General features: G+C 37.6%; 1 protein-coding gene across 1 annotated transcript; it reads right to left on the reverse strand.

Annotated features, from left to right (window-relative positions):
- Window positions 1-125: 125 nt before the first annotated feature.
- On the reverse strand, window positions 126-26,601 carry NRDE2 (NRDE-2, necessary for RNA interference, domain containing; the record flags this gene model as incomplete). Its single annotated transcript, XM_009586396.1, has 13 exons — window positions 126-251; window positions 914-985; window positions 6,480-6,618; window positions 8,881-9,809; window positions 10,856-11,242; window positions 11,925-12,100; window positions 13,968-14,088; window positions 15,616-15,749; window positions 19,387-19,789; window positions 19,989-20,451; window positions 21,943-22,092; window positions 24,231-24,455; window positions 26,493-26,601. Coding segments are annotated over 13 exons (3,434 nt in total), but the record flags the coding sequence as incomplete, so codon positions are not given.
- Window positions 26,602-26,854: the final 253 nt, after the last annotated feature.

Raw genomic sequence — 26,854 nt, forward strand, 5'->3', positions numbered from 1 at the left:
ACTTAAAAAAAAAAGTACATAGTACCCAAGTCCCAACAGAGTTTCCAGAGTTTGAAAAGAGACAGGTCTAACTCTTAGTTTTGGAACTAGCTTCTGTACTTTCTCCACTCATTTACAGCCTTCTTTTAAACCTCTAATAGTAGATCCAGCTCTTCCATAGGTACCCGCACTCTCAATTCTTTTTCAGTCATTAGATCAAGCGTCTCTTGCAGGTCATCAGGGAAGTACTCTACTGCATCCATATAGAGTACCTAGAAAGACAATGAGAACATTTTCTCTGCCATCTTTCTATCATAGCAAGAAACGTAGCATAAAGAAGTATGTAGATACGCGAACAACTCTGTAGCAAGAACATAAATACATACTTCTTTAAAATAATACAAACAGAATTAGTACTTCTACAGTGACAGCAATGTAGATGTTTAATCAAGTCTTTTCCAACTCTTACTAAATAATTTTATTCAAAAAGATAAAACATAGGTCAAGAGGTGCTGCAGCATGTGCAGCATATACAGACATTACCTGAGGAGTTGCGGGTGCTCCTGAATAATTTCTTACACTATTAACTAATTACATTTTTATTTGCCTATGTATTTCTGCTACTTCCATGCTCATGATAAAACATGGTCTGAAAGACACGATCACTTCTAGATCACACAGAGAGGAATTTATTATCTCCTTGCCTCATGCAATGCAACACCTTCTGTTCTGAAATGCAAACAGCACTGACCACTACGTTTGTTTCCATTTCAGATGCATCTCTTATTTGCAGAAAATCTTCTCCTTCAGAAATCTCTCCTTTCATTTGCATATAACTCATTACAACAACTACTAAAGTCTAACTTTTTTTTTTCCCCAAATACAGAACTTCAAAAATTAGAGTATGACAGGCTTATATTTCTTCTATGCTTACCTTTGCCCAAGGACAGTTTTGAAGGGCTTTATAAAACAATCCTTTACTTTTTTCTTTTTTTCCTAGTGAAGCCTGTGTGAGAAAAAAATGTTCATACTTCAATGCAGTAATAGCTGAAATAATAAACCAGTTATCTCCGAGACAAAGAAATTACTGCTGAAAAGCTCAGTGTTCTGCTGAGGAATCCTTATTACTATATATTGTGGTAGCTATGCAATTTGACAGGTTACTCTGGTGACACTGGTTACACTCTTCAATGTAATTGAAGAGAAACTTTAAGGAGTTTCAGGGCTTTACTTGTAAGACAAGTAATAGAACAAAGACTAGCAGAAAGAGCCTCTGCTGAGTATTTCAGTTAAAGTCAATGCCTTTGCCTGTATTTGACAATAATACTGCAGTGGGCAAGAGTGCAAATCATTAACCAAAACTTACACCTGATACACTGCACATATACTATACAAGAGCATCTTTGGTACAGTGAAAGTGGTAATACATTATTTTTGTGCGCTGATGAAATCGTGCACATACATTTTCTTAGTCAGCAGAAGCTTGTTAAGGCTGAATCCCCTCGCCTACAAAAATGGGTATGTCAAATTAGCATCTATCTGGAAGGAGTTAAAACTTCTTCCTCAAAGTACCCGTTCAACTATGTGATACAAGTACAGAGCACGCAGCTGTCACAAAGTTTAAAAAGAAAAGGATAGCAGAGGTCAGAGTGCTGAACAGTCTCCTTAGCTTCAGTCGTTCCAGTTACAGGTAGAAATAATCACAATTTCTTGTGAAGAAATCTTTTGAATTGGGCTACTTTAAAAAACACTTAACAAACAGGGGGTTTTATGGCAAATAAAAAAAAAAAAATCAGTAATTCCAAAATACTGAAAATATATTAAATGTTTTGAGATCTTTGGAGGAGAAGAGATCTTCAGTCACGAGTTTACATTTTCTCTTGTTCTGACTACATCAGTACTGCTGCTAAAAATCAGCAGGTTGCCTTGTCAATTCTTAAAATCTAGAAATTCTTTTTCCTATTATTGATACATTGGTTATAGAAACTTGTGCTATTCCGGTGTCATGATCTCTCTTTACTGAACAGCAATGCATTTCACTTACTGGAAACCCTGCTGTCAGAGCTGTGCGCTACGATGCATAAGCATCTTCTGCAGCTCTGCAAAGAGCTTTCAGTAGCATTCTGCCTCTAAGTTTTTCACAGAATCACAGAGGTTGGAAGGGACCTCTGGAGACCATCTGCTCCAACCCCTCTGCTCAAAGCAGGGTCAGCAAAAGCAAGCTGCTCAGAATCACGTCCAGTTGGGTTTTGAATATCTACATGGATGGCGACACCTATTCCAGTGTTTCATCACCCCACAGTAGAAAACGTTTTTCTTATATTTAAATGGAATTTTCTGTATTTCAATTTGGGGCCATTGCCTCTTGTCCTGTCGCTAGGCAGCACTGAGAAGAGTCTGGCTCTGTCTTCACACCCTCACATGAGATATTTATATACATTGACAGTATCTTCCAGGAGCCTTCACTTCTCCAGGCTGAACAATCACAAGTCTCCCAGCTTCTCCCTGTACAACACATGTTCCAACTCTTTATTCATCTTCATGGCTCTTGGCTATTCAAAGGGACCTGGACAGGCCAACAGCAGAATATGGTGCATCAGCCACTCTTGATTTTGTATCATCTGCAAAACTTGCTGACGGTACACTCTCTCATCATCCAGATCATTAATGAAGATGTTAAAGGATACTGGTCCCAGTATCGATCCCTGGGGTACAGCACCAGTGGCTGTCGTGCAGCACGAGCTCACACTGCTGATTACAACTCTTTGAGCCTGGCAGTTCAGCCAGATTTCAGTCCACCTCACTGTCCGCTTACCTAATCCATGCTTCATCAGCTTCTCTATGAGGATGTTACGGGAGGCAGTGGAAAAGGCTTGCTAAAGTTGAGATAAACAACATTCACTGCTGTCCCCTCATCCACTGAGCTAGTCATCTCATTGTAGAAGGCTACCAGATTGGTCAAGCATGATTTCATAAAAATAAATAGGAATTTAAGAGAAATAGTTTGTTTCAAAATCTATACAAAAGCTTTGTGTTTTTAAACAGTGAGAACCTTTTGCCCATATGCCAAAGACTGAATATCTAGACACACCCTAAGAGAAAACAGAATGATCTACAGAACTTACGGTAATACTGGACAATCACAACTACTTCTTCTATGACTGTATCTGAAAATTTTAATGTTTCTAATTGATTTTGCTTCTCTGAACAATGTTATTCAAAGCTGCTACTGTAAAAGTATTATTTTCCTCCATCTTATTAGCATCTAATAATTATTCCTTCTTGTTCTTGTGAAAAAGATATCTTCCATGAATGAACCGTTAGCGATAAAATACACACTGGGTGATTTTACTTTAGCATTTGTGCATACTGGAGTCTCATTAGTAGTTTGTAAAGAATAACTAATTCAATTGCACATTCCTATATACAAAGTTGTATAAAATATTTACAAGCATGTATTTGTGTAGAAATGGTCACAGTAATAGTCCCACGCAAGAGATCTTCTCAAACACAAAACAAGAGTCTCTCCTTCCCCTGCCTCCTCTGTATTTCACAGCCTGCTAACTGTGGTTCCCATCTGACAACTTATTACACCAGAGGACATTAATAGAGGAGTAATACTGTGGAATGAAATTCTTCTTACATGAGTTCCAATTGTGTTTTCATCTTCCATATTGTACTTTGGAGAAGCAAGAAAAGAACCAAGATGACAAAACTGCCTATGTGAAGTTGATTTTATTTATGTACTTCCATGGTGAACTACGGAAGAAACAAACATTATTGCTTTTTGGTGTTACTCTGCAATGCCAGGTAGCATAACCTTTATATGCAGTTTTTAAGATTCAAAAAGATTGTGAAAATTCAAGGCAATTTATAAAAACTATAGCTATGTTTTCCCTACCATGCATTTATTTTGCATGTGGACTGCACCTTGCTTGCTCCAATGTCAATCAATCAAAAAATGTTGGTCTGGTAAAGTTTTTATAGTATGGAGAAAATAGAGAGAAGAAAATATTTGAGGGGCCCACATAGAATAGTATTTTTACCATATTCTTTATTCCACCATAAATCAAAACCATACAGATGTTCATGCATTTTTTTTTTTCTAATTCAGATCTGGAAGTTGTTCCAGGGATGAAGTTAGGAAAGCTAAAGACTGACTGGAACTGAACCTGGCAAGAGATGTTGAAAACAACAAAAAGGGCTTCTGTAAGTACCTAGATAACAAAACGAAGGGTAGGGAAAATGTGGGCCCACTGCTGAATGAGACAGGGGACCTGGCTACACAGGACATGGAAAGGGCTGATGTACGGAAGGCCTTCTTTGCCCTAGTCTTTAGTAGCAAGACTGGCCTTCAGGAATCCCAGGTCCCAGAGACCAGAGGGAGTATGTGGAGCAAGGAAGATGATCCCTTAGTGGAAAAGGATCAAGTCAAGGAGTAATTAAGCAATCCCAAAATGCGTAAGTCCATGGGCCCTGATGGGATGCACCCACAAGTGCCAAGGGAGCTGGCAGATGTCATTGTGAGGTCACTCTTGGCAATCTTTGATCGATCACAGCAATTGAGAGAAGTGCCGAAAGACTGAAGAAAGTCAAATGTCACTCCTATCTTCAACAAGGAGGATCCAGGGAACTACAGGCCGGTCAGCCTCACCTTGATCCCTGGGCAGGTGATGGAGCAGCTAATCCTGGAAACCATTTCCAGGTACAGGAACGAAAAGAAAATCATCAGAAGCAGGCAGCATGAATTCACTAAAAGTCATGCTTGACCAACTTAACTCCTATGATGAAATGACTGGCCTGGTAAATGAGGGGAAAGGAGTGGACATTGTCTATCTGGACTTCAGTAAGGCCCTTGACGCTGTCTCCCATGAGATCCTCCTAGACAAGCGGTTGATGTAAGAACTGGATGAGCAGACAATGAGGTGGATTGAAAACCGGCTCAACATCTCGGCCCAGAGGGTGGTGATCAGTGGGACAAATTGTAATTGGAGGCCAGTAACTAGCAGTACCCCTGGGGTCAGTATTGGGTCCAATCCCATTTAACGTCTTTGTTAATGATCTGGCTGATGGGGCAGAGTACACCCTCAGCAAGCTTACAGATGACACAAAACTGAGAGGAGTGGCTGATACACCTGATGGTCGTGCTGCCATCCAGAGCAGGCAGACCACAACAGGCTGGAAAAATGAGCTGACAGGAACCTCATCAAGTTCAACAAGGAGAAGTGCGAAATCCTGCACCTGGGGAGGAACAACCCCATGCACGAATATATGCTGGGGGCCACCCAGCTGGAAAGCAGCTTGGCAGAAAAGGACCTGGGCCTCCTGGTGGACACTAAGTTGCACAGGAGCCAGCAATGGTGCTTTGCAACAAAGAAGGGCTAATGGGATCCTGGGCTGCATTAGGCAAAGCATTGCCAGCAGGTTGAGGGAGGTGATCCTTCCCCTCTACCCAGCACTGGTGAGGCCACACCTGGCATCCTGTGCCCAGTTGCTGGCTTCCCAGTAAAAGACAGACATGCACATACTGGAGAGAGTCCAACAAAGGGCCACTAAGATGACTAAGGGACTAGGGCATCTCTCCTGTGAGGAGAGGCTGAGAGAGCAAGGACGGCTCAGGGAGGGATCTTATCAATGTATATAAATACCTGAAGCGAGGATGTAAAGAAGAGGGAGCCAGGCTCCTTTCAGTGGTGCCCAGTGACAGGACCAGAGGCAACAGACACAAACTGAAGCACATGAGGTTCCATCTGAACATCAGGAAACACTTTTCTTCGGTGAGGGTTACTGAGCACTAGCATGGGTTGCCCAGAGAGTTATGGAGTTTCCATTCTTGGAGATATTCAAAAGCTACCTAGACATTGTCATGGACAACTGGCTCTAGGTGGCCCTGCTTGAACAGCGGAGTTGGACAAGATGATCTCCAGACGTCCCTTCCAACCTCAGCCATTGTGTGATTCTGTAAAGTTATACAAAATCAGGATCTAGATTTGACTGAAATATCAAAGTCCTCATAATTTCCTTACGGAACCCTAAAGTAGGTCTAAAACATAAATACAAGTCATCTTTGCTCATTTTACTTACATAAAAATAATAAAATCCTAAGTCCCTACAATTTGCCTCCTCTTTTCTTAAATTTTGCTCCCCTGCCCACTTACCTTTATATTGTGAGTAAGACTGGGTAGAATCCGTCTATTGACATCTTATGACATATTTTTTATCTATGTAAGATGGCAGCCACAATAACTTGCCTGCATCTATATTAAAACTACACTGTCAGAAGCTATTACTCCTTCTAATCCATGTGAATTACATTTCCCTTAATATTCCCAGCAATAAGAAGCATTACAATTCAAATATATCACCTTGGTATGGCAGCATCTAGTATTCTTTTTATACAGTATTGTAGCTGTGTTCATGAGAAATTCTAAATAAGGTAAAAAAAAACAAAAACAAAACAAACCCAAACAAACAAAAACAAACTTACTCTTCCTTCTTACCAGAAAGTTCAAATACATTCTCCACAGCAGTGGACAATGGGTACCATTTTCACTCTGAACTGCGTGTTCAAATAGAGCTACAATCCGATTTGTTAACCCAGTTTCAGGAATAGTAGAATGTATTTCACCAACATCTGCCCTGAAACACAGAGGAAGAAAGAAACCACAATTCCTTAAACCTAAGCTAAAGGACCACATCCAGGTAAGACAGGATAAAGGTCAATGCACTGTCTCTGTTCACATAGCACTGTATATAGCCAGGTTTTTGCATTTCATGCTACAAACTCTGAAAGTTATAAACCAGATTTTTAGCACTTGCTAATCTAATCAACACATTTCTAAATAGGAAAATCAGTTAAAAAAAGGTAAGTGAGGTATTTTTGTGAAAATTCTTTTAGCACGTTAAAAAATTAACCCTGTCCAACCGGAGGAGATAATTTCTCTTTGAGTACAATAATCCACTATCATATGATCTTAAAACATTTATCTTAGTCTTCGTTCAAGATCGTTTAACATTCCCAGCTTGGCATAGCAGCTCAAACCAAATTCAAGCCTAGGTCAGCAAGTCTTCTTCTGGTGCCCAGGCAAGCCTGTTCAAATTTATCCCTGTCACTTTTGTAAGACCATACGTTGGTCTTGGATCAAGGCCTAGATTACAGCTCTGGATCTCAACCGTGATTACAATAATAATTTTCTCTTTCACCCAGAGATTCAAATCCCCGAAGTTCCAGGCATAACACAAAAGCAGGTACTTATTTTTCACCGAAGCACTGATTTCTATCTACAGCTGATACAGATTGGCTTATTTTTGATGCTTGAGGTTGAAGAAATAGCCTGGAGCACTCATGGCAACATCATTTCTATCTGTGTGCATTCTCTTAGCCTGCCAGCTTGTTCCACTAAGCTTAACACTAGCTCCTAACTTTCCTCTTTTTTCAAGGGTCTTTGAGGTCATGTTTCCTCTCATCTTAACCTTTTCCATGAGGGAAAACAATGTAATCTACTCTGCATGGAGTCAGACATTTGAAGCACGGTACCTCACACTGACTTACATACCCTACTGTTTTACCCTTCATGTTCATTTCTTTAAATGAATTCCATGCACTTAAACAAGCAGAAATACAAAACAGAATAGGAAATAGTTACACATAGTACAGACGTTTTCTTAGTTTGTCACAACATCATAAAACATTAATTTTATGCATGACTGACAGGCTATTTATCTCTGTTGCAGAAGTTCAGCTCTGCTCTTGCAACATCCAACTTGTCCCTGTACAAATATAACCTACAGGAAAGGCTATGCTAGTAGAGAACAATCTGGAAAGGAACTAAATGTCACAGAGAAAATCATCATTCTGGAATTTTAACATCAGTTTCCAGTAACAATAATGAAAACCTATCATAGTGTCAGTCTGTAATTAACAATAAATCAAATTACAATCCTCCTTTATATTTGGTGGCTGTAGAATTCTTACTACAATTTAGGATGACATACACTGACAGCTCAGGAATGTCACTATCATGTATGCATGCCTATTGCCAGACTGTGGCAATCAAAGCAGTGGGAGCACTGTCATTTTAAAGCATCCTGATAATTCTGTAATTTCATCACGTGTGAATATTGTAAGCTTACGGCTATGTAAAGCTTCCAGATAACATTTTCCTAGAAATCTCTGTTGCTATGTGCAGACACAAAGAACCAAGCTGCCAATGTTATTAGAGATACGTAGGTAGCAGTGCATAGGTAGCTCCAAGCAATGGGTAGACAACAGTTAGAGACTAAGCTTTAAGGATGAACACATACCTCTGTTCCCCACATCTCCTACCCCTTCCTCCTTTCCCAGGAACAAAAAATCTGAGCCCAGACCACACTGCAAATTCAGGAAATTTCCAGCCTCTTCTACCTAGCAACAGCTCCATATGAAAACTAAACTCTCAAGTACTCACTATGGAAACAGATCTGCCACAACTGTATTCTGTGATCCAGGGGTAAAGTAGGGCAGCAAGCTCAGTCAGAAACTGCAGCGTAGCTCTGCATTACACTCCTTATTGCTGTAGTATTAAAATGCACCAATTTTTAAGCTCACAGTGTCTACCTTGGCCATCTAAGCAGGCTCTTAGTTATTTCAAAGTTACTTAAAGAAATGCGTACCATCGTGATGTCACAGTAGCAAGTAATCAAACACAAAGCAACACACAGTCTGATCCAGTAGAAAGGACATGAGACTATCACCTATCCAGGATTCTGCCACTGACTCACTGTTCAGTCTTGAACAAATAACCTTTCCTAGCTACAGCTTCTTCATCTGCAAAATGAAAACTATGATAGCATTTTCTCTCTTCTGTTAAGTCATTAGACAGATCAAAAAAAGCATAATCAGAAGGAGCTGCAAGATATTACCTCTGGACATTCTCAGTGAGTTTTTTTCTCATCTGCTCTGCTTGGATTGCAAACAGCCATGGCTCTAAAGAGTTAGTAGACCTTGTGACACCATCAAAAAATCTTCGTGCTTTGCTAGCACTGTGAGACTTCCTTTGGATGTGGATATACGACCTCCAAAGAGACTGGTTGCTAGGATACCGTTTCAGAGCCTCAGTTAGTGCCTCTCGCAGGGGACTCAAAGGATAAACACTGATTTTCATGTGGAATCTGAGTAAATTTGTATGCAGCACTGTGACAGCTTCAAGAGCAGTGGGAAAATTTTGAATGCCAAAATTCTCTCCAGTATTTTCACCTGTCTGTGGACCAGGAGCTTCAAGTTTTTCCGAAATCTGTGCATATATTAATACTGCAGCATCAATCCCAACAGTCAAATACTGGAACAGTGCGTAACAACCAACCAAGTTAACCAGCTGATTAGCATCACTGACCTGATCCTGATCAGAAACTGGTGTTTTACTTAAATAATCTTGCAGTGCATGCTCATATGTTTTGCGAGCTTTTAAGACATTCACAGATAACACTTGTCCACTATACGGCACATATGGTCCACTTTCAGCCAATTTGGTCAATATATGAACAGCACGTGACGTAACAGCTCCTTCTGTACTTTCTAGTAGTTCCACTTCCAGCTGAGCATAAAGCAGACTGAGGCTGCAGAGCTGGGAACTCTTCAATCCTCCTGTCCCTGCCATGCAAAGAGCTGTGTCAAATACCTTCCTGGCATCATCAATGTTACCAAGCAGCCATTCTAGGTAGGCATACAGTTTCCAGAGAGAAAGGTGGTTTCGGTTGTCAGGTGCTTTAAGGAGATTCTTGGCCAACTTTTTACTCTTCCTCCCTTGTGCTTTCAGCTTCTTCTTGTTTTTTGCTTGGAGACACTGAACTACCTGCAGGGGAGGATAAACAGAACAAATTTTGAGAGGGGTGGGAGAAGAAAGGAAAAAAAAAACCCCTCACAGCATTTTTTTATTTCATTACTGTGTGTGTTTCCACATTGTTCCATATTTCACCACCAGCCAGATCTGTTGCTACTGAGTACTGTAAGTTGTCACAACTGCCTGTTGTCAGCTCCCTCCAACATAGCCAAATTACACAGGCTTATCATTCTTACTCCTGCCACTGCCATTAAGTAATATCAAATTTCACTCTTTTAAAAGGCCAGCTGCTTAAATAAAGAGCTGCTAACCTGTAATGTTTGAGAAAAGGAAAATAAATGATCCTGTCTGGCCAGATGCAGCTTATGACTAGCACAATTAAACCTCCAAGTAGCTTTGCACAGTGGGGAATGTGCTGACAGACAAATCTGGAGATTGGATGGGAAGATTACAGGAGATCTTCTGGTCAGGTAGTGTTTGGGTAAGAGACAGGGAACCTTTCCATAAGGAAACAAAAATACTAAACTTTCTGAAGCATAGAAAGACAACCTGGACTCTCATCCTTCTGTGGGCATCTGTTAGAGCAGTTTTACTTAAATAAATCCATATGCAAGTGATAAGGTGTTATTTCCTTCAATAACACTACAAATGTAACTTGTACAGGAAGTAGTAAGTTTCTTGATAAGGTGCTCTTATCATGCTATTGGAGATTATGCACTTAGTAGAATAGTTTGGTAAAAGTACTTGGCTGACTCATTTTGCCTTGTGGAAAATCACTTGCATCCATTCCTGTCTAGCATACAATGTATCATATAATAATATTTATCCAAAACTGCAAAAAATATTTTGTTACATGTATGCCACTGTGTAACATGTACTGAAGAAAAGGGTTTGGGGTTTTTTTTACCCCCAGTGCAATCTTAACTGGCATTTCCTGATTTGAATACTTAGTCCTACAAGACTTAATTTTCATCAATATTTATTTTAATTCAATATAAACATTAATACACAAGAAAGCTACAGGTCACAAAAGTGATTACATGCAGATTCCTCATTACCTTAGATACTTCATACTGTAACCAACAAATGGACAAGTTAGATTTTTCCTTTCCTGAAAATAGCAGGAATAGAACATGAAAAACATTCTGTATGAACTCCTCTCCTTCTTTATAGTGGCCTATGTGATGTCTCCTTCGTAGCATCGTGTCCATGTGACCAATACTGTTGAATCCAGAAAGTGGAAAACCAACAGAAGTCAGTGGCTTTTCATCAGAAAGCACACTGTCAAAGATGTTATTTTCATCCATGGCAATATACAGGTTGGAAGGGAAGAGTTTACTTGTACATGGAACTCCCAGGAATTGCAAAAATGAATACAGCAGTTGACATTGAAGATCCGGATTAGAAAGCTGGATTAGAGATGGTCCAAGATCATCAAATAATACCTAAAAAAAATCCAAATTAAAACAAAATCCATTAATTTATGCAATCAAATAAAATTAGCAAACCTGTAGTTTATGTAATTAAAGAATCTTTTCAAGTCAATAAAGTTTATAATTACTATTAAATGGTAACAGAATGTCATTCAAATTAAAATCAGACAAGTTAATGTATTCTTCCAGTCAGACTGTAAATTTACTATCAAAAGATTTCTTTGCCCTTGAGTATCAAAGATCTCCACAGAAAACTTACACAATGAAGGTTTGAAAGATATTATTGCTTAGGCCATTTAACATATTTTTATTTGAAAATCAATGTCTGACTTGACCTATCTCCCAAGAAAAAAAAAAAAACAACTATCTGACTTGAAGGCAACAAAACCTTTATTTAATGCATGTATCTTCTTAAACACAGATTTCTGTGACATTTCCACATACAGAAGAGAGAAATCACAGAACAGCAGAGACAGACTATTTGCCTACACGCCTTTCCAAAGTTTACCATGAGCTTCCTATGGATTTCAGAAGTCTCAGCACGAAACCTCAGGTAAATTTTGAATTCCAAACAAAGAAAAGAATTTTTTCCAAATGAAGAAAAGGATTACTCTGAAATATCCATTGGCAATGAGTTAAAATGAAAGGATAATTCGTCTTATCATCTCCCCTTGTTTTATTATATCACAGTGACCTGTCTTTCTGGATCTTCACAATCTTCTTCAGTTTCCTTTTTGGTTTTGTCTGGCCTCCAAGGTAACCAATGCCTTGCTTCACGAGAATATTCAATATCCAACCAAATATGCCACTTGGGGAGAGTTTTATCCTTTATTTCTTGATCCTCATCTATCTCTTCATCATCATCATAATCTAAAACCAAATTAAGACACACCCCCACACAAAATTATTAAAGAAAAATTAATCCACCAAATCCAAATGCCAAACTTGACATACAACTTAACTACTTTAAAAATGTAAACAAATACAGTGTTAATTCAATGTCAGCACTCAAACTTTTCCACAGAGGAGAAAAGAAAACACTGACAGGCTGTGGACCACTTTCATCAACAACAGTTTGCAAGCAACAGCCAAAAGTCAGTCATCTTTTTGTGCAACTTCACTTCATACCTGGGCATACAATCTCAAACATGCTCTATGAATACTCATGTGCATAAAACATTTTGAGAAAACCACTGTAAGTAAAAAGTAGTACTATAACGTTAAACATTGCAAACCAAGCTTGGCAATGTTGCTTTAAAATACTTGGTATTTTCAAAATGTTAATTAATGTGCAATTGAAACAACCAATGTAGTTAAACACACACAAAAGGCAGTGCTTAACCACATCCCACTTTTATGATGATCTTTCTGGACTATTAGACACAATTAGCATATTTTTCCTGTGACAGCAATATATTAATTCTGTGCTGAAACTGATGAGCACCTGCAGGCTAAGGGAAAGCTTGGTGAGATTTTTCAAATACTTTTTTCTTTCTTGTTGTTGAGGGAAAAAAAGTCCTCAAAATTTATGATTACCTGCACTTTTTTTTTTTTTTTTACAAAAATCAGGCCATTTCTACACCATCTCCAAATTCTTGATCCTGACGTTTGTCATTAACTAGGTGAAACACTCCCGCTCCCAGTTCTTAAATTTCAGGTAAAACAAACAGGTGGTGGCAAGATTTTTACTCTCTATATATTTTTTGTGATCTATAGCCTCTCCTTTAGTCAGCAACTCTATGAAAACATGACAGCATTTCCACGATCTAACCTAAGTTTGAAAAAAATTGACAGTTTTAGACACTCGACACTCAATTATAGATTGCACCTGAACTTTTGGGCTTGACACGCATGGAGAAAAGCATTGATATATGCTGGACCTGCCCAAGACTGGCAGTGGTCCTCTTCTCTATACTGAGTCTTCCCAATTTGTGGGCAAAATGTCTATAACCATCAGCAGTGGAACTGCTGACCTCAGTTAAGGGGCAAGGAAATTCCATCTTAATCCAGGGACAATTTTTTCAGTTCCTTTGTTTACTAAAAGCAGAGCCAACTCATCTTTGGTCAGACACGTTCCAGCCCCCTGCTTCCTTTCAAGATGTATCTGTTTGAGAAATAGTCCTTGACATTAAGGGAAGCACTGTAGATCAGAAGACAAGGTGGGACTAAGCAGCAGGGAGGCGTTTCTGCATCCCGGCTCACCCAGAAGCACTCCAGCCAAGTGAAATGCAATTCCTTCGTTTTCTGCATCACAAAGAGAAAGGAAAGGTTTTCCTCCTATTTCTACTATATATTGCTATAAGAAACTGAAATCTGATTCTAGAAATAGAATCATTAAGCTAGGAATCCTTGAGGCAACTATCATCTAATACTATAATCCCCCCTGGTCTACCAATATGATGAAAAGGTCTTAAGGAAAGTAGCTTCCTTCCATTTTAGATGGGCATGGGTCTCAACCACGTACTCACACATTTAGCCTTTTCAGCACAGAGTGGAGGATATGCCATCCTCTCCCTTAATTCTCATCCCTAGGAAGGACAACAACATTCCATAAACAATACCATACATAGAATGCTCAACACATGCTTTTCCCTATGAAGTGTGATATACTTAATCTTGGTAAATATTTTTTAAAACTTGTATGCAAAAACATGAGAAGAAACAGCTTGCATCATTCTAATCAAAATGTTTAGAAGAACGTGTGGACATAGAACTACACATACTGACATAGGCATACCAGGCTTAAGAGCAATCCAGCCACCCTTTTCTTGTTGGTGCATCCATGCTTTCCAGCCTCTTGCTCCTTTTTCTCCAATTCGTGGTTCTCCACTATCCCAAAAGGGTTCAAAGAATTCCACCTGTTGTTTTGGGCAGGGGCAACCAAAACAAAACATATAGAAAAATAATTGTTGCTGTTGTACAGACACTACCTGGGTCAACTTAGGTTTTCCAGATGCTGCAATCACTTATCTGGGTGCAACTTCTGTATCTGAAGACTTTGTTAGATGCTGCTTAAGAAGAGGAACAACTGAGTACTTCAACTATGCCTGTGGCACAGCAGGACTGTCATAAGCTCTTCTCATGAACATATTGTTTTAAAAAACTATTAGGCTTTAAAGAAAGCAAAAGACTTTTGTGCCAAACATCCTATACAGATCCTTCAAGGATAAGGATCCAAAGTCCCCAAGATGTGGCTTTCAGAAACCAAATCTCCCCTCCTCCCTATCTTCCATGGGACCATGAAGAATTTGGCTAATGGAATGATAATTCAGACAATCATATGGTCAAATCAAAATGTTACAGTTGGATGTAAATATGACTGGACTGAGGACAAGAGGAAAAGATCAGTAAGGCCTTTAATCTCTCAGGTTTCAGGGTGGTCAACAACTTCAGGGCACTTCCCAGTGAATCAGAAGTCCAGGGCTCTAGTCCTGACTTTGTCACTGCCTGTATGTAATCTGTCATCTTTAGATTCATCAATTCCTCCCCTGCTTAGCTCTAATAACCATCTCTCTCCTATTATATGCTTCTGCTGTGTACCAAACCTTGGCTTGGACATTGAGATGTGACTGTTAATACAAATATTTACAATAAAATTTACTCTAGAGAGCAAAAAATGGAGTCTCAGTAGTGGTTGCTGGGGAAGGTGGTGAGGTAATAGAAGGAAATTCAACTTCTGTCCTCGACAGTAGCCCAGCCGCCTAACTGTGGCCCTCCCTACCACTCATTAAAAAGGAAGCAGCTCCGGACAATTCAGTGGGATGATGCTACACTGGCAACAGCCCCCTCTAAATATTAATTTACTGATTATTACTGGGGTGTACGCCCAACATTCTCCTCAGCAAATCAAGAGAAAGTGATTTAGTACTTTAACACAATAAGCTGAATACAATCTCATGGGTCAAATAAAAGGTACTTTAAAGCATGAAGGTGTTCCTAATGTAGCCATCAAAGAATTACTGAAAACAACAGATAACGGAGAACCCAAGAAATGTTTGCAAGAGCTGTCTAGAACAGAAAGAGATTATAGGTCCTATCAGTTTTCTCCACCAACAGTAACAAAACAGCAGTAGTTTCAGGGAAAAGAAGCAGGGGAAGTGCTAACTAGACACAGACATTGGTCAGCTCATTTTTTTCCATGTTTAATTAGTAAAAAAGAAGACATGAAATGACTGGTTATCAACTTCTATTATATACAGTAGAAGCAGCCGTTTGGCGTGTAGTTCCAGAGAACCCACAAGCATTTTTCCAATGCAAGCATCACCTTGAAGAACTGCAAAGTAAGTTGTGATTCAAAATACTTCCCCTTAAAAATTCATCAACGTTTTTCTGTTACAGCATTTTTTGTAATGCACAAGGACACCCATTTAAATTGAAATTGTTACCTGTCCCCTTGTCGGCAGATCTTTTACACTGTCAGGTTTAAAGAAGGTGAAGTCAATCAGAGCCTGAAACAAAGACACTGCTTTCTCAGAATGGCCAGCCTGTCTCAGAAAGTGGCACTGCTGAATAAATATAGCTGTAAAGTAAAGAAGATGAAATTTTAATATTTCAAATAAATTTTGTTGCAAGTATTTTATTACAGCCCAGAAATATACAAAAGACATACATGAAGTGCTGTAGAGCATAATTGTTTTGGAACAGTATCAAAATCCAAAACACCGGGAGTAACTAGCATAAATGCATGTCAAAATTGTTGTAGTTTAATTAACTTTAAGACCTCCCACTTTAAATGTGCCAAAGAGATGACTTTTTATTCATGCCATACATGCACTATCCTTGTTGATGAATAAAAGTTATACGCAATGGTCCCAACTTCAGTTTATCCAACATCTGTCAGAGTTGTTCATAGCCCTCTTTGAAGATGCTGGGCATTCTTACAATTCATGCAGTAAGTGATTACAACAAAAATCCTTTTTGCCTCATTTTTGCATGAGATAGTTATATTGGTAATATGTTGGTAATATAGCATTTTCATTCCAACTGTCATTCCCATTTTCTTTTCCTTTACATAAGAACTCAGTTAAGAGAAGCCCAGTCTTTTGGTCAAAGTATTGCTGCTTGAAAGTAGAGAAGAGTCCTATCCCTTGCTCTTCAACAAATTATTTCTGTAATCACTGCCATATCCCTACTACACACTGAGTCTCAAGTCTCAGCTTAAAAAGCGAAGAAAAGCCCCAGTTTTTCTATTCATGTATTTGCAACGAGAGTCTTAAATGAAATAGCTGGAGAAATAACAGGTATTATAAACACCTCTATTACTAGGCAGTTCAAGGACATTTCAGAGATATTCCATCACTCCAAATTACACTCAAGTCTTAACAAAACAGTGGCTATTCAAAAACCAAATTGCTTTAAATCATAATCTTAATTGGCTTGCAAAAAAACCCAAACCCCATAAAAATCAAGACTTAAATAATTCATTGATAGTTTTAAAAACAGTTCTTCAAAAACTATTGTTTCTTCACTAAATGCATTGGCTTTGGAAGATTTTAAACAATCAAAATATTTAAGTGTCTAGATACGCACATGTAACAACACAGGTTAGCATCAATTTCTTCTAATTATCATCTTATTTTTTAATACTAAAAAGTGGCAAGTGATTTACTCCTTTTACCTGTATTCAGATTTACATCAGATGTGTGCACATAAAAATTTGAATTCAGCTAGAATATACAAACCAGGCATTTAATCAGATTCTTCTGCAAAGTCAATGATTGTTTCTGACAACAAAGACTCTTGAAATTTCTGAAGATATTTAAACAACAAAAAGTATGTTTAAATATATAATAGAATCTTCTGAAGTATTTTAACCAATTTAGGCACTGTGTCCTACTGACACTGAAAAAGTTGTCCTTTCCTAGTTTCTCAGCTTCAAACAGATGAACTTTGATTAAAATAGTCTGAATGTAGAGAATATCTCATCAGGACTTGCTGCCAAACTGGAGCCAAAAATAAATTATAGTGTAAGATTTTCTGCATGATAAAAAAGAAAAAGATATTTGAAGAAATGCAAAGATTAGCATTTTCTTTGTGGTAAAAGCTGAAAACAGCATGAATACTTAATTCAGTCCATGATGCTAAGACACTTCTGCAGCTGAACTGACCTAAAAGATAAGGATGTTTCTCCCCAACCAGTAGGTATAATTTGAAAAACAGGACTCCCTTTCTGCAGCAAAATTTGAGAATGCTTACCTTCATCTGGTTTATATTAACAGTTTCTAGTAAATTTAAAGTATTACGAATTGTTATCTCAAAATTTAAGTAAAAAATTATCTATAATTTTAAATTAACTTTTACCTGCTTTCTTACATTTCATGTTTTAAAACACCATCCACCTATTTCCAAGCAGATAGTACTGCATACTGAATTGAACACTAGATGGCATAGTCCACCACTATTTAAAATTAGCTCTCACACTTTGTCATTAGCAAAGGTCAAAGGTTGAAGATACAAGCCTACCATACATACTGCTACTCACCTCATAATTAATTTGTGAAACACTTTGTATATTTATCTTAACGAACAATCTGGTAATCTTCCTAATAAGTAAACTGACAGTTCAAATTCAGCCCAAGAATTAGATAGTTGAGTCACCGAAAAAAAATCTCAGATCAAGAAATCTCCCCACTGGAAATTTCCCCACTCCTACCGTTTGAATTCCAAAGGTGGTGGTGGGGGAACCAAACCAAAAACCAAAAACCAAAACCCTCAACAGTCTTACTCACTATAGTCTTAATACAGAACAACAAGACATTAAGAGTGGAACAGAAACACGAAGTTGAGTTCATTTTCATTTTAACCTATCTATAGACATTGCCAGCAAACAAGTATTTTGAAAAATGTCAATCAATCTAATATAGTTAAAGGAACTCCATAAAAAAAAAAAACCAAATTTCTCATAGCAGTTGACAAACAGTATTTAATGAGTCAAATACGTTCTGTGCAGGGAAACAAAATGAAAGAAAAACCTTCCTGTTTGAAAAAATAGATGCTGAATAAAACATTTGTCCTGAGAATCATTCATTGTGGTTAGTGTATAAAGTGACTGAAGTGTTGGAAATCAGAGACAGTAGAAGCAATTAGAAGGTATCAGGCAGTACAACATCCACCAGCCAGGAGACTATTTTTCCTTTGCAGCACTTTTTCCAGTGCTTGATCCAAGATGAAGAGACCTGAACACCTGAAACTAATTTGTAACCCAGCATCTCAATCTATAAGTCCAGACTGGATATTGCGTAACAGATAGCATCATTGCTCAAACAGCAGTTACATGACTTGGATAAAACTAGAGGTTCCTTGAACTATGCCACACATGAAGAAACATGGACTGCTTCATAATAGTCTCCTCTAGATTTAAAACAAATTTTAAAAGGAAAAAAAGCCACAAATATATTCATGGTGACACTAATATCTCCCCCTCCTCAGTGTATTCATAGATTAATAATCACAATGACCCCCTGAGATAGGGAAGCAAAAATGAAATGGGATAGGTTAAGTCATTCAGCTCCAAATAAATTTAAAGCCCATGCCAGAACTGAGCATGAACTCGTTTCTTCCCTGGATCCAGTCCAGCGTCCTAACCATCTGACTAATTTTCTTTCCAGGGATAATAATATAATAAGTTATAAGTGGTAGATATATGCATACAATAAATACAAAAGGCATGATTCTATGGTATTACAGTTTAGAATTCTCCATCTATGAACTGGGATGCTCAAGAAAAATCAGATTTCCCATGTCCCTTCTCTTTTCTGGATTAAAGTAATTAACTATAAAACTTTTGAACAAGCGATAATTGTTTCTTTCACAAGCCAACCTTTTTTTTTTTTTAAATAAACATTTTTCAAAGATAAAAGCACATCTCGGCTGTTGGCTGCAATTCTCCAGCCTTGACATTTGTACTGTAAACCACTCAGCCCATTAGACTTTACTGGATGTTCTATCACAAACTCTCCTGGGGAAGAAAAGCATCTGCTATATCCATATTTAGTTGGAATATCTGCTTTAATTCTCAGCTAAGAAATCAGGATGCCAGGCATTTTGAAGAGAATAAAAACTTCCTGTAAAACATCGGAAAGTCTATTTTTATAGAGAATGTATTCAACTCCTATGAAGACCATTCTGACCATAACATGAAATAGAAAGAACCTTACCTAACATAGCTTCTTCTGTGCCAGGCAGTAGAGGATGTGACACCATACTGCCATCCTGTACAGCTGCCAGTGTAGTCAAACATTTTCCATAGAGACTATTGATTTTTGAAACAGAAAAGGTAGTGAACTGACTTTGACAGAACAGGAGATATTTCTTCCACAGCTCTGGATTATTGGGATGTAAGAAAATTAGCTTCTGCCATTCTTTGATCAAAGCTGGTGGTTCCCAGAATTCTGTGCAAAGCTTCAGCCTGGCAAGTTTCAGATCAACATTACTTGGATTGCTTTCAATTGCCCTCTCTAAAATAGCCAGTTTCTTTTCTAAGATTAACTTCAGTGATTTTCTTCTTACTTCCTGCTCTCCCTTACTGGCATAAGGGCTAGGTCCTCTCATTAATTCATCCTTAAAACAAAAAGAAAAATCATCACATTAGGAAGAATCATCACTAGAATCACAAGAAGAATGCTGACATTTGTGAAGATAAATTAACAACTCATTCTTCACCAATGGAAGATATACAGTCCTAAACAAATGAAACTACAATATAATATTCATGTATTTATTACTTATAAGAAGCAACCAGGTCTGTCAGAACACATACCTGAAAAGAAACAAATTCCATCCAAGCATTAATATCTCTTGGGTTTTCTCTGACTTTCTTGTTATGTTCTTCCACTTTCGTCATTAGAATGGAGTCAATGTTTATCCCAGGCTCTTGAATTGTTTGTTGCCTATTTACAGGCTCATGGTCTGCACTCTTGCACCCTTTTCCTTGTAGCCACACTGTAGTTGATGGGTCATAAATCCCAAGAGGATTTACCTCCGTTGTGTCAGAAAGATCATCAGTTTCCATTTGGAAAACTGGTATAAAAGCAGTTGAGTCAGATGGAGAACTTTTATTGCAAACAGGAATCCCATCTATGTTCAGCATCTTCATATTGTTCTTTGTGAAGTAGCGCTCAGGTCGCCTCTGTAATTGCTTCCTTTTTAATGCAGAATTGTCCCAAGTTATACAATGTTTCTTTGCATCTATGCCAAGACAGGACTCTCCTCTCCTTTTATATCTTAGAAGGAAAAATACAATTAAACATCTTCTAAAACAGACGTTAGAAAAGATACCTCCTTTTTCAAAGAAAGCATGGAAGAAGTACTTTAATTCAAATTGACCCAAATAATGTATGCATAGACCTTCGAAAGTGTAAGACCTTGGCAACTTTCTCCTTATTTAAGACTTCAATTTATGTATTTTTTCAGTGCCATCACTTTTATTATCATACTAAGCTTCTTCTGAGTTCAACAATATCTGTCATACTCAGCAGAAGAAAATTTTTTTTTTCCTCCTATCATTTTAAGCCGTGTAGACAAACCTGGAGAAAGAACAACAGACAGCACTATTTAAGACTATTTAGATTAGATTATTTTAAACTGAAAAACCAGACACCAGTAGTTCAGTCCGATAATATCTTTCTGTATCCCTAAGCCTCTATCCATTTTATATGCCAAGAAGTGGGGGGAGGGAGGGTGGAGAGGAAAAAGAGACCAGGTTCATAAAGCCCACAATAATCCTATGGATTAGAAGGGAAAATACCATCTTAAAATATTACCAAGAATGTAATTTCAGTGGCAGACATAGTGATGTGCAATGCTAAAATAACACTTTTCATCTTAAACAATAGCTGACAATCCAAAGGCAGAAAATTGGAATGGATGGTAACCAGGCAATTTTACTGCAAAGGTATATACACTACAAAAATAAAATCCATAAATCCTCCCTCCTCCACAAATAATTACTTTTTATATATAGTAAACAATTTTCCTTGAGAACATCAAGAAGTAAGTGTACATACATAATGCATGAGCCCAGTGTAGGCTCCTTTAGAAGGGCTTCTCCGTTAATGCGGGGAAATGTTCTGAAGGGTCATCACAGTACCAGCAACCCACTAAGAATGTTGAATATGCAGTTTCATATATTGTCATTTGAAATGTAGCAGTGCATGAGACAGATACCCTTTGGTACAATGTCTGGGTGATCTAACAGAATCTGTTTGCTAAGAAAGTATCTGCACCTTTTTTTTGCAAGGATATCAAACTACTCAAGTAAGTAAAGCTCTTGCCAAATCCAGTACGAAATAATCAGTACCTTCATTTCCCTTTCAGACACAGAAACAGAACAACAGAGATCAAAAGGGGCACTTGCCCAAAGACGATCTGTAACACAACCCTGGATTTCTGACCTCAAAACCATGCTTTTGCATCTGCCGCATGCTGCCACCTCCAGATGGCAGTTCTACAAGTTCACATGTCTGCAGTCTACTACACATAGAATGTTTTCAGAAAAAATGAAACTCATGCACTTTATTCCCATTATTTCATGGTATCTTTCACCTTTTAAAATATTTCTGCCCAACGCAAAGTCAAATTTTGAAATAAACCATTCAGTTATCTTATTTTCTCATCTTCTACACAAAACTTTCACAGCCAGACTCAAGTTATTGAATCTTGAGATAGTGACTCTGCGAATAGTTTGAATACCAATAGAAGCCAACATACTGTACCTTGCTATGTCCCCTCGATACAGGGATTTGTAGGCCCAGTTTGCAGGGTCTGGTTTCTTGTCTATTCTGAAGGTTTCTGCTGTGAAAGCTTGGATATCATCAAGCCAAACAAAGCGACTGCTGGTAAGATTTGATGTTTTCTTATCTACACTGAAGAAAAGCAGAAGTAGTATATTCTAAACATTGGTGGATATATTCAGCATTTACAAAACCCAGGAAACATCACATTTCTGTAGTTCATAGTAATTTAATTTACTCAAAGTCATGGTACATGATCCATCATTGCAAAGTCAGTCACAGGCTGGGAAAGAAACAACTAGAAATACACTAATAGGACCATCAAAACCAAACACAAACACTCCTTGCAATTCCAAAAATTGGAGTTACGATTATGAAAAGTAATAACCAGATTTAACCAATTAATTGCTTGGTAAATTATAAACTAAAAGCCATATATTACATAATATTACAATATATTACATATATTACTTTTAAAATTTACTTTTGTCTTTCTTAATTGTAGCATCTTATTAAAAGAGGATAATCTGTAAGAGGATTATGTTGATTAGCTGTAATTATACCCATGCGTTTTGTAAAATTGTGTGCATAAAAAAGTGCTTTATGGATTACAGTTATACAAATGAACTTAAGGGGAAATTGCGACCTGCCTCCAAACCGAACTTCCAGTCTGAATTCATGTTACAAATATGTAACTTAGTAAACGAGTTTTATAGTCTTGAGCAGCTTTCTAAAATTTCACAAGACCTATTGCATTTAGAGCAATTTTGTGGTTCAGGTTTCAAAAACAGACTCCTGAAAACTCAGTATTCCCCCAGTACCAAAAATTTATGGAAAGAAGTGAAAATAGACACCCTGAAAGAACTTCAAGCCTTTCATTTGGGCAAAGAACTGGCTGGTTGGCCAGTCTAGCAAACAGCTGATGAACCAGGTTCGGCACATAAGTCCATTCCGTCCAGCCCAGACACCCTTCCAGCAAAAACAAGAGTGACTGGGCAGAGCAGAATGGTCTTAGCATCTCAATGATTTTCATTGTGCTTCCTCACAGCCAAGTAAGCCTTCACCACCACCAACAGAGTCTTCATACAGAAGGTGGTGGGGGTAGGTAGAGGCAGCAGACAACTCCTCTGCTACCACTGCTATTCTTCCATAGGGAAACAACGTTAAGAGCCTTTGGCATAGACACGTGCCCACAAGCCCATGCTTTCAGCTCCTGGTAAATCTGCCTTGGGAAAAGTAGTAAATTGGGGGAAAGTCAAGGACTGCCTGGACTACACCCCACTGTAACAACAGTTCCTCAGTGTCACCAAATCCTCAGTCTGTCCCCAGGAGCAGCTGCAGTGCTGTGAATTAGAGCCAGAGCTGCTGATGCTAAAGAAAAAACAGGAACTAGGGGATCAAAGAAAGGCAAAATGGTTGCTCAAACTAGCAAACATGATGAGAAACAGGGAAAGGTGACTTACACAGCCAGTTAGATTAGGCCACTTTGAATGAAACGATCAAAAACCAACAGACTGAGAAAAGCACAGCTAGGTATGCCAAACCTGAATACTCAAGTGTGTTCACAGAACCTCTTTTACTGCCTAAAGATCATGCTAGTCACTAGATACCTATTTTCTTGTTCCATATAAAAATGACACCTCCACCAATTATACAGTGCTTTAAAGCACCTGGAATTAACAAAAAAGATCTAGCAAAACATTTCAATTGTTCAAATACTCATCTAGATGTACCATAAGCAAGAAGTATGAAGTACACAGCATAGAGCAATAAATGGCTGGACATAAAAGAAATGTTAAATCGTACAACAAACTTTGTCTTAGTATGAAAAAAAAAAAGGAAATGTGAGGAGGAAGTTATATCACAAGGCAAACGCAGCTGTATGTTAAGACTTTTGCACAAATTAAGAGTAACGTTTAATGCAATCCCTCTCCAAACTCTCCCAGTAAATCAAAGATCCATGAAATGAAACAAGATGCTTACAAAAACTGAACATAAGCCTCTACATGTCTTTAAAAATACATTTCATTACCGCCATACCATGCTTTGTTCTGCAGAACAGTACTTCACAGAGTATTTTAGTCACAGTTTTTCAGATATGATTAAACAAATATTTCTAATTCTCTTTTCAGTGCTTTAAATGCAGGTTTAGTCATATACAGCTTAGAAAAAATTACCCACCAGTGGCAAGAATTTAATTCATAAAGTTGAAGAGACAAATACCAGAACACAATTAATTTACATCTTGCATAGTATTAATAAATACATACGTTACTGCTGCTTCCTTTTCATGATTTCTGCCACTTCTTGTGGCTTTCTCCTTGATGTGCTTAGTGTCCAGGTCCGATTCGCTGCTACTAGAGTCCCCTTTGGTTTTCTTTTTTGTCTTCTTATAGTGGTGATGCTTTTTCTTTTTCTTTTTCCTTTTCTTACTTGACTGTTTCAGACTCTCATCTGTATCATCTTCCCCTGACAACTCTGATCTTGAAGTAGTCCTGCTTGGAAACAAGTATATATATACATATATATCTCTATATACACCTATATATCTAAGTAGTAAAACTAAAAAGAAATATCACCATAAGAAAGTTCAGAATAATTTTACCCTTCACCTTTATTCTCCCTGTATTTTTGGAGAAGAGAGTTAGCAGCAACACATACAATGAAGGTGATATAAATTTGCATTAAATTACAACTATATTTTTTCAACTGCTGGAATTACTGACAACCAGTCAAAGTTTTAACTGTCAAAGGCATTTTGATGTGTGATCTGTATAAATATCCATTTATTATCATCGCCAAATTAAAGAAGGTGACTGAGCTGATAAAATTTCCTAACTTTGTTAAGACAACTTAGGTCAAGCTAAAAGGATAAGAACTCTTTCAGGGTGACCTGTAAAAGAAAAAAGTTTGCACTTTTTTCCTTGTTTCTTTATGACTTATATAAGAAATATCAAAACTATACTTTTCAAATCACTTCCAGAATAGAAATTCAAATCTCACCTCTCAAAGAACAATTTTCGATGACTACTGAATTAACATTATCATATAATATAATGTAGTAACAAACACTACACGCAACAGACAACTGACTTACTGAGAGATCACACAAAAGACAGATAGTTTTGACAAAACACACGTATATGATTGCACATACTGCATACACTCCCATACTTAATGACCAACTGAAATAATGGAGGTCTTCTCTAACCCTTAATTAAAGCACAAGCTCTTTTCAAACAGTTTTTCTGGAATCTTTCAATAAAAGAAAGGAGTAACAAGTCTCAGTATTCCTAATATGTCAATAAAAGAAAATGCAGCGTTTCAGAAGCAAGGCACCGTAGAAAATAATCTTACACAATTTATTTAAGGGTACTAAGACAAAAGAACCTATGGGAGAACCATTAGCAGGCCTTTAAAACAAACACACACACATTGCCCCAAACCAAAAAACAAACCAAACCCCCCCCCCAAAACACCAACTATGTTGGAGTAATTAGTTTTTATTGAACTGAGAATGTACCCTAGTAATAAGCAAAAAAATCAAACTTTTTTCAGTACACTATTTTTTGACAAATTCTTTGCCAAAGATTAATGAAATATGGTGGGTTTACTATGTCATTCTATCTGAATAGTAATTTGTAAATTCCTTAGTTTTATGACATTAAAGCCCTGAAAAATTCTGAAGAAATATAAAAGGAATGTATGACCAATAACCAGAACAGTGATTCCATTTCAGTCACACAATACATGTAAATGTAAGAATAAGTATACAAAAAGATGTATTCAGCTGTGATTGTTATTATAAAGACATTCTCTATTGTTACCACCAACAGTCATCATAAACACAGGGGCTTGTATCAAATTACAAGTGATGAAGTTTTTGAACTTGGCAATTGCAACTTGATTCCATTAATTATTAAGTGTTGTAGATATGCAAAGTATAGCAACTATTCTAGTGAAGGTATTAAAACTAGTTCTTCAGCCAATGTGGCTGCTTAAAGCTCATTTTTGTAAAAGAATATAATCACCCACTTCTGTGATCAGCATGTTCTACACAGCCACACAACTTGATACAGGTAATATTTCATTGATTCACATCTTCAGCTAGTTTTTAAAAAGTAAAAGAGTCGACTGTGAAATGGCTGATTGAACTGGTTTTCACAGAGAAATCACAAAGATGATGCTTAATCTTTACATTTTTTCAAGGGTCACTTAGTACATTCAAAAGCTAATGAAGAATCATGAACACTCAGTTCCCTTTCCATTCCGAAATAACAATGATTTAAATGCAGCTGTGAGAAAAAGAAAGTGGGAATGTAATTGCATAAGTATAATTTCTTATTATTTTAAGTTAAAGGACTTGGAAGCATTATTCATACTTTTATATAGGACTCAGTTCAGGCCTTTTTAAATACTGAACAGTGGAATGAAAAGCAGCCCTAAAAGCTCCTGATTTTGGTCTCACATAACAGAAGATAAGCAGGACATAAGAAAGAGGCTACTTTAAGAGATACTGAAGTATATTCTACCTTGTTAGGGGTGATTTTTCAGGGATGAGATTTGCAACTTCTGTAGTGCGCTGATGCAGTAATAGTGCATCTTCCGTAGAGAAGCTTGGGTTACTAAGCCAGTCCAATTCTGCAGGTAAAGAAAAGTGTGAGATCAGTACAAATTAATCTGCTGTGTTTTTTAAAGTTGGGAGTTAATCTAGTCAGCAGACAGCTAAATTCGCAGCAAATGTCACTAAGTCATGTGTAATAAATGAGCATATCAGAAGGCAGTCCATGAAATTTCCATTTAGCAGAACACTAGCTTTTAATGAGGTAAAATACTTAGGAGCTGGAATCTTCCCCTGACATCAATCTAAGCCTTAAAAACGCCACTATATAAT

This window comes from Fulmarus glacialis, unplaced genomic scaffold (genome assembly GCF_000690835.1).
Source record: "Fulmarus glacialis isolate BGI_N327 unplaced genomic scaffold, ASM69083v1 scaffold5901, whole genome shotgun sequence".
Taxonomy (NCBI): Eukaryota; Metazoa; Chordata; class Aves; order Procellariiformes; family Procellariidae; genus Fulmarus; species Fulmarus glacialis.